This window comes from Bufo bufo, chromosome 3, assembly GCF_905171765.1.
Source record: "Bufo bufo chromosome 3, aBufBuf1.1, whole genome shotgun sequence".
Classification (NCBI taxonomy): Eukaryota; Metazoa; Chordata; class Amphibia; order Anura; family Bufonidae; genus Bufo; species Bufo bufo.
The window spans coordinates 553,224,527-553,237,400 of NC_053391.1; the positions used below are offsets into that span (position 1 = coordinate 553,224,527).

Sequence of the window (12,874 nt, forward strand, 5' to 3'; positions counted from 1 at the left end):
AAGTTAGGACTTTAGAATTTTATTCCTGGCAGTTCATTTTAGGAAAATTAACAGAGTTTGTCGAACCACTCATCCACAAGCATGAAAAGAAAAATAGGTGGTTTTCAAGATTGCCGATGCTTAAGTGTTTGCTTCTTAATTCATACACTGGAAGTGCCTATCATAGTGAACCTATCAATGGACGGGCTCGACAATTACTGGCCAACATGGCTGATCAGTCATCTGTGGGATTGTTCGTACAATGGGTCACACCAGCAACATGCCACACTAAGGCCTCTTGCACATTTTTTTTTTGCAGGTTCCGTATGCATTCCGTTTATCTATTCCCCTAAAAGATGGAACTTGTCCCATTATTGGCTGCAAATAACGGTCCGTGGCTCTTTTTCTTACTGATAATCTATCCTCTGGATAGATCACGAGCATCTCATCGTCGGGTGTCTGACACTCGAGACCCCCACCTACCTGTTTGAGAAGGCAGCGGTGCAGGGAGTGGCGTGCGGCCTTCCCACATGCCCAGTGAAGTAACGACTATTGTCACTGGCCTAGGCACGGCTCAGTCCGGTTTACTTCAATGGGGCTTAGCCGTGCAAAGCCAGTGATACTAGTTGCGACGTCACTGGGCCTGCAGGAAACAGCAAGAAGGCCATGGTGCTACTGCCTTCTCAAACAGCTGATCGGCAGGGATCCCGGGGAATGGGATAGATCATTAGTAAGAAAAAGCTGAAGAACCCCTTTAAGTTATAGTAAACTTCCAGTACCCCCGCAGATCAGCTGTTTGAAGAGGTTGTGGCCTCTTCCTAGGCCAGAGACAACAATGCTTATTGTGCAGCTCAATCCTGTTCCAAGAAAATGGGACGTGGCTGAATTACCAAGTACAGTTACTATACAATATACAGCACTGTGCTTGGTATGCTGTGAGACGGCCATGGCCTCTTCAAACAGCTGACTGGCAGCAGTGATGGGAATAAGTCCCTCTGCTTATCAGAAATTGACGATCTATCCGAAAATCATTATCCAAAAATGTTACACTGATGAGTTTTTGACAGAAGGGACCCCGCAGATCTAGAGAACTGGTCTCATGTCTCCACTTGTACACAATCCAAGTAGCAATGTGTAGTAGAGCACAACGCGGCACTCCCCCGGGAGTAAAAAATCTTCTTGCTTTATTGCTGTGGGTTACCTAAACAAGGACATTAACATCTAGGAGACGGCTGTTTCGTGCACATCTTCATTTCGTCTGGCCTTCCCACACAAACTGTGGCACGCCCCTTAATGACCCTGGGATTTTCCATTTTTGCATTTTTGTTTTTCACTCCCCGCCTTTCCATAGTCCTAACTTTTTTATTTTTCCATTCACATAGCCTTATGAGGGCTCATTTTTTACACTACGTGGTAAAATTGACCCGTTATCCTTATTCTCCAGGTCAGTACGGTTCCAACCATACCACACTTGTATAATTTTTCTTGCATTTTGATACTGAAAAAAAATAATAATTTACCTGAGGAATTTTTTTTTCTCTTCATAACCATATTCTGACCCCTATAAACTTTTTTGTAGCTATGTGTACAGGGCTGTGTGAGGGCTCATTTTTTGCGGGACGATCTGTTCTTTTTAGTGATACCAATTTTAAGTGTGTGCCACTTTTTGATCACTTTTTATTAAAAAATGATTGGGTAGTTGAAGTGACAAAAAAATTGCAAATTGTGTATTTATTTTTATTTGCCATATTATTATATTTTAATAGTATGGACATTTTCACACACGACGATACCCATGATGTTTTATTTATTTGTTATTGGTTATTTTTTAGAGGGGTGATTTGAACTTTTTTTTTTTTTACAAATATAAAAAACCTTTAAGTCACCTTGGGTGACAATAACTGGCAATCATTCGATTGCCCATAGTATTCAGTGATGGCTAAATAGCCATCATTGAAGACTTCATTTGCACTATATCAATACAAGGCTGCCACCTAATGCTAGATGCATTATCCTGGGAATTGACTCTGAAGCTGGCTTGAGGCTTCAGTCAATTAGATTGAGGTAACAGGTCCCACGATGTCAGCCGGGGAACGCTGTTGCCGGACCGGAAGTGCACGACTTCAAGTTTCGGTCTGCACAGATACCGTGGTCACATTTGACCACGGCATCTAAAAGGTAAGATGTTTGCGATCAGCCTTATGGCTGATCGCATACATGTGCCGCGGGTCTCTGCTATTTAAAATAGCAGAGACCCCGCGGCTAAGGGCCCGCTGCACACGCGAGAGGGCGCCATGTTTAGGGATCGGACCCATGACGTACAGCTACGTCCTGGGTCCTTAAGGGGTTAAAGGCACCTAATGAACCACATTATACAGCACGATACAAAGTATGTCAAACTTGAATTCCTCCTCCGTTTACAACAGGTAACAAAAGGAGGAGATAAAGAAAAATGCTATTGCAAAAGGAGGCAGAAATTATCAAAAAAAACAGGGAGTTGGGCCCTCTAGGGTTAAACGACAGAAATGACCTTAGTGTGTTTTTATGAAATATCTCCTAAGGGAGCGCAATACTGTAAGGTTTGGGGAAGTTACCGGTCTCAGGTACACATTTTTATCCTTGTTTTTAGTGCTATGATTTGTATCATGTGCTGTATAATGTGGCTCATTAGATAACCCGCAGAAAGCAATAAAGCAAGAAGATTTTGACTCACGGGTGAGCGCCGTTTTATGCTCTACTACACATTGTATATGGACTCTTTAAAGACACAGAGCACCACTAAGGAGTATGTGGGATTAGAGATCCAAGCACTGACAGCAGCATATGCAAAGCAGTCCCAGTAGTGCCAGTCTGCTTCTTGGTTGTTACAATCCAAGTAGCAAATAGATAAGTCTGGGGGCACAATCCATTATCATCAAAATATCAAGATATGAAGACAGCAGAGTGCTCCCATAAAATATAATAAACTAAAATATTTTTATGAAACCTGACATTTGCCATTCTGGGATTTTCCATCCAATTGCACCACTAACAGCAATCTAATGAGCATTTCCATTTTGTGTTTATCACTAAGAAACCATTTGTAAGAACATACCTGGAAGTCTGCCAGCTGCCAAGGCATCCCCTGGTAAATGACCATTGACACCATTTGTAGGGAGGTTACTCATCTGTCCCAACAAGCCACTCCTCATTTCAAGATCTGTGGGGTAGGGCCGACGAGGATCCCCTTAAATAAACAAGTAAATACATCAGTTATTCGAAGTCAGCTTTACAGATAACTTTAAAAGGGAACCTGTAATTTATATTATTACAGTTACAGGGGTTGTCCACTGTTTTATATTGATGTCTTAGCCTCAGAATAGGTCATCAATATCAGATCAGCGGGGGTCCAGCTGTCTTCTCTTCACCGTTTACCTGCTCATAGTTGACATAGCAGCGGCGAGCAGGTGTAATTACAACTCCGCAATGCCATTCACTTCAATGAGACGGCTCCTTCCTGTTCCCATTGAAGTGAATGGGATGGCGGAGTTGTAATTACACCTCTCATTCAAGTGCTGCGGTCTTTTCAAACAGCTGATCAACGGGGGTGCCAGCAGTCGGACCCCTGCCAATCTAATATTGATGACCTATCCTGGGAATAGGTCATCGATATAAAAAAAAAAGTGGACAACCCCTTTAAGGCAGAGTTCATTTTTTGTCTTTGCTAAAAAAAAAAAAAAAAATAAAAAAAAAAAAGTGATGCAAAAGCCACTTCAGGATTTCTTATGTTTTCACCAGAGGTTTTTATGCCGACATGGTTTTTGCCTTTACTTTGATTCAACAGGAACTGTGACATGGATTCCACACAGAATGCTAGTCAAGGATTGACATGTCAACTCTTATTTCCAGAGCGGTTTTTAAAACCATAAGAGGAAAAAATGCACTGTATAACTTAAAGGGGTACTCCACTTATGGTAATTTATCCCCTAGCCGCAGGCTAGTGGAAAACTGATGGGAGGGGGTCCTTCTGCTGCTGGGACCCCAACTGATGACAAGAATGGGGACCCCATGGAGCCCTGCTAAATGAATAGAACGGCTAGTTGGGCATGCACGCAGCCGCTCCATTCATTTGTTTAGGAGTTGTGGATCCAAGTACAACACTCGGGTATCTCCAGAACTTCCACAGAAATGGATATAATCAGTTTTCCTATTTAAACTCAATGAAGATTAATTGCAAGCATTTTCAGAATGGTTTGGTTTTTTTGGGACGCAAAATCTGTGCCCAAATAAAACTCAGTGTGAACATATCCTAAATCTTTTGTTGTAAAATAATAAACGAAAAAGGAAAAAAATTCTGCAGTTTAATTCTGGATTTTCAACTTCCTAATGAAGGAAAACAGAGGAAAAAAAAACAGTAGTTACCTGGAACCCACGTCATAGGAGCGCACACTGCGTTACTTGCACTAATCCGATGGGCATACTTAATCAATTCTTCAGATGAGATTGAACCTTCGAATGCAAAAACAAAACGTGTAAAGTGAAATTCAACACAGTCTGATCATCTAAAAGAAATCTCATATTGCTACTCATTTCACATGTAAATAGTCTGACGGTTGTCCTCTGCTTATAATGGAAGATAGTGAGCTGCTCATCTAGATTTATATTACAGTCCAGCTTTCCCAGATTTTAAAAAGGCACAGGTATAAGAAAACTGCTGCATTAGTTGTACTTTTTCTTTTTTTAAACCTCTTGTTGGGTCCCTGGGTACGTTAGTCTTTATCAGTTCAGTCATGGGCTGTTTTTCTTTAATCACTGACATATAAGAAAATGGATATTCATTTTTAATTACTTTCTTAGACCTCTTTTACACGAATGTATGCACTCCGTGGCAGTATTGTGGACCACATTTGCGGATCCGAAATACACAGGCGCCGTTCCGTGGGCATTTCGCATCACTTCAATGGGTCCGCGAATCCGGAGATGCGGAACGGAACCCTACGGAAGCACAGAGTGCTTCCGTGGGGTTTTGTCCTGTACTTCCGTTCCGCAAAAAGAGAATATGTCCTAACTTTTTGCGGAACGGGCAGATCGCTTAAAGTGAATGGGTCTGCTATCCACTGCGGCTGTCCCATGGTTGGTGTTCGTGCATTGCAGCCCGTATGCAAGAGGCCTTAATCTGTTGTTTTAGCTATAAAGCAATACATTTTTTTAAATGGGTATTCTACCCTTTAGCCATAGATAGGCTATCCTCCAAATAGTTAATTACACTGCGTGCAGAATTATTAGGCAAATGAGTATTTTGACCACATCATCCTCTTTATGCATGTTGTCTTACTCCAAGCTGTATAGTCTCGAAAGCCTACTACCAATTAAGCATATTAGGTGATGTGCATCTCTGTAATGAGAAGGGGTGTGGTCTAATGACATCAACACCCTATATTAGGTGTGCATAATTATTAGGCAACTTCCTTTCCTTTGGCAAAATGGGTCAAAAGAAGGACTTGACAGGCTCAGAAAAGTCAAAAATAGTGAGATATCTTGCAGAGGGATGCAGCACTCTTAAAATTGCAAAGCTTCTGAAGCGTGATCATCGAACAATCAAGCGTTTCATTCAAAATAGTCAACAGGGTCGCAAGAAGCGTGTGGAAAAACCAAGGCGCAAAATAACTGCCCATGAACTGAGAAAAGTCAAGCGTGCAGCTGCCAAGATGCCACTTGCCACCAGTTTGGCCATATTTCAGAGCTGCAACATCACTGGAGTGCCCAAAAGCACAAGGTGTGCAATACTCAGAGACATGGCCAAGGTAAGAAAGGCTGAAAGACGACCACCACTGAACAAGACACACAAGCTGAAACGTCAAGACTGGGCCAAGAAATATCTCAAGACTGATTTTTCTAAGGTTTTATGGACTGATGAAATGAGAGTGAGTCTTGATGGGCCAGATGGATGGGCCCATGGCTGGATTGGTAAAGGGCAGAGAGCTCCAGTCCGACTCAGACGCCAGCAAGGTGGAGGTGGAGTACTGGTTTGGGCTGGTATCATCAAAGATGAGCTTGTGGGGCCTTTTCGGGTTGAGGATGGAGTCAAGCTCAACACCCAGTCCTACTGCCAGTTTCTGGAAGACACCTTCTTCAAGCAGTGGTACAGGAAGAAGTCTGCATCCTTCAAGAAAAACATGATTTTCATGCAGGACAATGCTCCATCACACGCGTCCAAGTACTCCACAGCGTGGCTGGCAAGAAAGGGTATAAAAGAAGAAAATCTAATGACATGGCCTCCTTGTTCACCTGATCTGAACCCCATTGAGAACCTGTGGTCCATCATCAAATGTGAGATTTACAAGGAGGGAAAACAGTACACCTCTCTGAACAGTGTCTGGGAGGCTGTGGTTGCTGCTGCACGCAATGTTGATGGTGAACAGATCAAAACACTGACAGAATCCATGGATGGCAGGCTTTTGAGTGTCCTTGCAAAGAAAGGTGGCTATATTGGTCACTGATTTGTTTTTGTTTTGTTTTTGAATGTCAGAAATGTATATTTGTGAATGTTGAGATGTTATATTGGTTTCACTGGTAAAAATAAATAATTGAAATGGGTATATATTTGTTTTTTGTTAAGTTGCCTAATAATTATGCACAGTAATAGTCACCTGCACACACAGATATCAACCTAAAATAGCTAAAACTAAAAACAAACTAAAAACTACTTCCAAAAATATTCAGCTTTGATATTAATGAGTTTTTTGGGTTCATTGAGAACATGGTTGTTGTTCAATAATAAAATTAATCCTCAAAAATACAACTTGCCTAATAATTCTGCACTCCCTGTAATTACCAATAAGCCGGTTTTGGCAGCCACCTGCGCTAATGCATAACAGTAGACTGAGCTTTTACAGGGGTATTACCATGTTATAAAAAAAATTAAATAAATCAAATTTGGTAGAATTGAAGGGAAAAAAAATAAAAAAAAATCAATTCCACAGTTTTATGGGTTTTGTTTTTACGATGTTCACTATGTTGTAAAACTGATCCGTGCCCTTCATTCTCTGGGTCAGTACAATTACAACAATACTACATTTATATCATTTTCTTTTGTTTTAATACTGAATTCGTTTTTCTTTTCATCGCCATATTATGACTCCTATAACTTTTTTTTTTTTATAGTTATGTCTACAAAGCTAAGTGGGGGCACATTTTTCCAGGACAATACCATTCTCGGGTGTGTACGACTTTTTATTCCTTTTTTGGGGGAGGGGATATAATGAAAAAAAATCATGAATCAGCCATTTAGATTTTTTCTTCTGTTACGTTGTTCACCGTATGGGATAAATATTTTAATAGAACATGAATTTTCAGATGCCGTGATGCCTACAAAGTTCATTTTTTTCATTGTTTTAAATTTTGGGGAAAGGGGGTGATTTGAGTTTTTATATTTAGATTTTTTATTTAGGCCCACAAGGGGACTCCAATATACAATTACTGGATTGCCATTTCTATTCTGTAACTGAATTTTATGCATTAATAAATACAAAAATCAGGATGTCCCAATGCAGTGCTGCCACAAACTCTGGCTTACTACAACTAAGGCCTCTTTCACACTACCGTTTTTTTTTTTCGTTTTGCGGTCCGTTTTTTGCGGTCCGTATACGGAACCATTCATTTCAATGGTTCCGCAAAAAAAACGGAATGTGTTCCGTATGCATTCCGTTTCCGTTTTTCCGTTCCGTTGAAAGATAGAACATGTCCTATATTTGGCCGCAAATCACGTTCCGTGGCTCCATTAAAGTCAATGGGTCCGCAAAAAAAACGGAACACATACGGAAATGCATCCGTATGTCTACCGTTTCCGTTCCGTTTTTTTCTGAACCATCTATTGAAAATGTTATGCCCAGCCCAATTTTCTCTATGTAATTACTGTATACTGTATATGCCATACGGAAAAACGGAACGGAAAAACGGAACGGAAACAACGGAAACACGGATCCATGAAAAACGGAACGCAAAACACTGAAATGGACATACTGTAGTGTGAAAGAGGCCTAAGGAACACCTTCCCCAATCTCAGCAAGGGAAAGGCATTCCTACCCGGGAACTGCACTGCACGCTTACGTTTCTTTTTACCTTTCCGATGCCATGGTCACATTTGACCACAACATCTGAGGGGGGAAATGTCTGCTATTGGCATTAACTCCAATCGCAAACATTAGCCTTGGGTGCCGGCTGTGTGAGAGAGGGCAAAGTGGAGCAGGCACAATTTTTAAAGACCCTACTGCTGATGTACAGCGGTAGGGAAGTACAAACCGGATTTCAAAAAAGTTGGGACACAATACAAATCGTGAATAAAAATTGAATGCAATGATGTGGAGGTGCCAACTTCTAATATTTTATTCAGAATAGAACATAAATTACGGAACAAAAGTTTAAACTGAGAAAATGTACCATTTTAAGGGAAAAATATGTTGAATCAGAATTTCATGGTGTCAACAAATCCCCAAAAAGTTGGGACAAGGCCATTTTCACCACTGTGTGGCATCTCCCCTTCTTCTTACAACACTCAACAGACGTCTGGGGACCGAGGAGACCAGTTTCTCAAGTTTAGAAATAGGAATGCTCTCCCATTCTTATCTAATACAGGCCTCTAACTGTTCAATCGTCTTGGGCCTTCTTTGTTGCACCTTCCTCTTTATGATGCGCCAAATGTTCTCTATAGGTGAAAGATCTGGACTGCAGACTGGCCATTTCAGTACCCGGATCCTTCTCCTACGCAGCCATGATGTTGTGATTGATGCAGAATGTGGTCTGGCATTATCTTGTTGAAAAATGCAGGGTCTTCCCTGAAAGAGATGACGTCTGGATGGGAGCATATGTTGTTCTAGAACCTGAATATATTTTTCTGCATTGATGGTGCCTTTCCAGACATGCAAGCTGCCCATGCCACATGCACTCATGCAACCCCATACCAGAGATGCAGGCTTCTGAACTGAGCGTTGATAACAACTTGGGTTGTCCTTGTCCTCTTTGGTCCGGATGAAATGGCGTCCCAGATTTCCAAAAAGAACTTCGAATCGTGACTCGTCTGACCACAGAACAGTCTTCCATTTTGCCACACTCCATTTTAAATGATCCCTGGCCCAGTGAAAACACCTGAGCTTGTGGATCTTGCTTAGAAATGGCTTCTTCTTTGCACTGTACAGTTTCAGCTGGCAACGGCGGATGGCAATGTGGATTGTGTTCACTGACAATGGTTTCTGGAAGTATTCCTGAGCCCATTCTGTGATTTCCTTTACAGTAGCATTCCTGTTTGTGGTGCAGTGTCGTTTAAGGGCCCGGAGATCACGGGCATCCAGTATGGTTTTACGGCCTTGACCCTTACGCACAGAGATTGTTCCAGATTCTCTGAATCTTCGGATGATGTTATGCACAGTTGATGATGATAGATGCAAAGTCTTTGCAATTTTTCGCTGGGTAACACCTTTCTGATATTGCTCCACTATCTTTCTGCGCAACATTGTGAGAATTGGTGATCCTCTACCCATCTTGGCTTCTGAGAGACACTGCCACTCTGAGAAGCTCTTTTTATACCCAATCATGTTGCCAATTGACCTAATTAGTGTTAATTGGTCTTCCAGTTCTTAGTTATGCTCAAATTTACTTTTTCCAGCCTCTTATTGCTACTTGTCCCAACTTTTTTGGGATTTGTTGACACCGTGAAAATTGGAATCAACGTATTTTTCCTTTAAAATGATACATTTACTCGGATTAAACGTTTGATCTGTCATCTACGTTCTATTACAAATAAAATATTGACATTTGCCATCTCCACATCATTGCATTCAGTTTTTATTCACTATTTGTTTAGTGTCCCAACTTTTTTGGAATCCGGTTTGTATTTATATTTTTATCAATGTAAAACAACTACAGTACTAAGCAACTACATCACACTTTCTGCAAACTGGTGATAATGAAAACCTGCCATTCCACTACGATCATTATGTTAACTTTAGATATCTGTATAGTGCACAAATATGTTAGGGTGCATTCACACATGCCAGAACTGATGCTGAAAATTTTTGCAGCAATTCTGCAAAAATCTGCAGTGGCAAATCCACACCAAATTGAGCAGATTTTGGTGTGGATTTGCTTACGGATTTCACCTTCAGAAAGCTGCTGGAGATAAAATAGAGAAAATAAACACTATGCGCGTCTCCCCTGGCATTTCAGGGCTCCAGTGTCTGATCCCATGCAGATCTCCATACAACCCGGCCTCCTAAAATGATTTGTCATTCCATGTGAATGCTGCAGCGGTCACATGTGAAGAGACGTCATCGCAGGAGGCCAGGCTGTTCAGAGACTGGCATGGGACCTGGCAAAGGAGCAACAAAAGAACCATGGGAAGACAGTAGTGTTTTTTCATTATCAAAACTGTTTATGATTTGCTGTGGATCCATGGCCAGTATGCAGCAAAGTCCACAACTGGAGTCTGTGGCAGATTTTGACTTCCCTGCTGAAAACAATGGGGAAAATCAGCAACAAACATGACAATTCCACATCAGAAATTGACAGGCTGTGGTCATTTTCCACACAAATCTCAATAATTTTGCTGGTACTATAACATGTTGAAGATTTTCTGCCCACAAATCCGAACTGAAAACTCAGATGGCTGTAACATGGTCATATTTTGCCATCTGTTTTCTGGCCCCATGGCGGGCTTATTGAGCCAAACTCCAGCATCAAATATACTTCTGTATTGCAGCCGTAATGCGGTTCCTAAAATAAGGTCACATTATAGCTGGTTCAAGGAGTCCTTCATATCAGCAATTATATCTCTGCTTAAAGGGGTTATCCAGTAATAGATAATGATTACCTATCCACAGTACAGCAGCTGTGCTTGGTATTGCCGCTCAGCCCCATTCACTTCGATGGGGCTGAGCTGCAAATGGGCCGTGTGACTGAGATACGGTGATGTCACATGGCCTAGGAAGAGGCTGCAGCGCATATGGAGCGCTGGCATCTTCTAACAGCTGATCGGCGGGGTTCCCTGGTGTCAGACCCCCGATCTGATATTGATGACCTATCCTGAGGATAGGGCCATCAATATTAGTTACCAGATAACCCCTTTAATTCAGAAGAAGTGTCACATTAATATTGTTTCCAAAGTAGCTTAATTTTACACACAGCTGTAAAACTTTAACTGACCTTTTCTTGCTTTTTCAATGGACTTCAGTTTTTCTTTTGCCTGGTAAACTGCTGTTGCCTAAAGAACAAGAAAGGTTAAAAAAAAAATAATCTTTAAAAGCTATTCTATTAAATGGATTTCCTTTGGATAGATAATCAATATCGTATCGGTGAGGGTCCGACAACCAAAACCCCCACCAATCAAGCCATTTGCAGCAGCAGAACTTTGGTTATTACATTAATCTTAAAAGTAGTCTCACTTTACTAAATAGCATTTATTAACAGAGAAAGTTAATACAATCCTGCACTGGCTGGATTCATTTTTCCATCACATTATACACTGCTCATTTCCATGGTTACGACCACCCTGTAATCCATCAGTGGTGGTTGTACCTGCACACTATAGGAAAAAGTACCAGCCTATGTCAGCACCCACGGCCCGGCCACCAGAGAGGCTGGCACTTTTTCCTATAGTGTGCAAGCACGACCACCACTGATGGATTGCAGGGTGGTCATAACCATGGAAACGAGCAGTGTATAATGTGATGGAAAAATGAATCCAGCCTACAAAGGAGGCAATATGCATAATATCAATAGATTAGTAATTGGTTTGTGTTCACTTTCTCTATATGATAAATGCCATTTGCTGAAGTGACACAACCCCTTTAAAAGGGCTTCTGTCACCCCACTAATCAGTTTTTTTTTTTTTGTGTACTTAACCACCTCCGGACCGCCTAACGCAGATTCGCGTTCCGGAGGTGGCAGCCCTGCGCAGAGTCACGCATATACGCGTCATCTCGCGCGAGCCGAGACTTCCTGTGAGCGCGCGCTCACAGGAACGGAAGGTAAGAGAGTTGATCTCCAGCCTGCCAGCGGCGATCGTTCGCTGGCAGGCTGGAGATGTGTTTTTTTTTAACCCCTAACAGGTATATTAGACGCTGTTTTGATAACAGCGTCTAATATACCTGCTACCTGGTCCTCTGGTGGTCCCCTTTGTTTGGATCGACCACCAGAGGACACAGGTAGCTCAATAAAGTAGCACCAAGCACCACTACACTACACTCCCCCCCGTCACTTATTAACCCCTTATTAGCCCCTGATCACCCCATATAGACTCCCTGATCACCCCCGTGTCATTGATTACCCCCCTGTCATTGATCAACCCCCTGTAAAGCTCTATTCAGACGTCCGCATGATTTTTACGGATCCACTGATAGATGGATCGGATCCGCAAAACGCATCCGGACGTCTGAATGAAGCCTTACAGGGGCGTGATCAATGACTGTGGTGATCACCCCATATAGACTCCCTGATCACCCCCCTGTCATTGATTACCCCCCTGTAAAGCTCCATTCAGATGTCCGCATGATTTTTACGGATCCACTGATAGATGGATCGGATCCGCAAAACACATACAGGCGTCTCCCTGGAGCCTTCCAGGGGGGGTGATCAATGACTGTGGTGATCACCCCATATAGACTCCCTGATCACCCCCCTGTCATTGATCACCACCCCTGTCATTGATCACACCCCCCTGTCATTGATCACCCTCTGTAAGGCTCCATTCAGACATTTTTTTGGCCCAAGTTAGCGGAATTATTATTATTTTTTTCTTACAAAGTCTCATATTCCACTAACTTGTGTCAAAAAATAAAATCTCACATGAACTCACCATACCCCTCACGGAATCCAAATGCGTAAATTTTTTTAGACCTTTATATTCCAGACTTCTTCTCACGCT

At 42.0% G+C, this 12,874-nt stretch overlaps 1 protein-coding gene across 1 annotated transcript in view; it reads right to left on the reverse strand.

The window, feature by feature from the left end:
• MED4 (mediator complex subunit 4) overlaps window positions 1–12,874 on the reverse strand; it is a 29,768-nt gene that overhangs the window by 556 nt on the left and 16,338 nt on the right. Inside the window, exons 4-6 of the mRNA XM_040422082.1 lie at window positions 11,155–11,212; window positions 4,381–4,467; window positions 3,074–3,205 (exon numbers count right to left, since the gene is read on the reverse strand). Coding sequence (XP_040278016.1) covers window positions 3,074–3,205; window positions 4,381–4,467; window positions 11,155–11,212 — 277 coding nt within the window. The remainder of the gene's footprint in view (window positions 1–3,073; window positions 3,206–4,380; window positions 4,468–11,154; window positions 11,213–12,874) is intronic.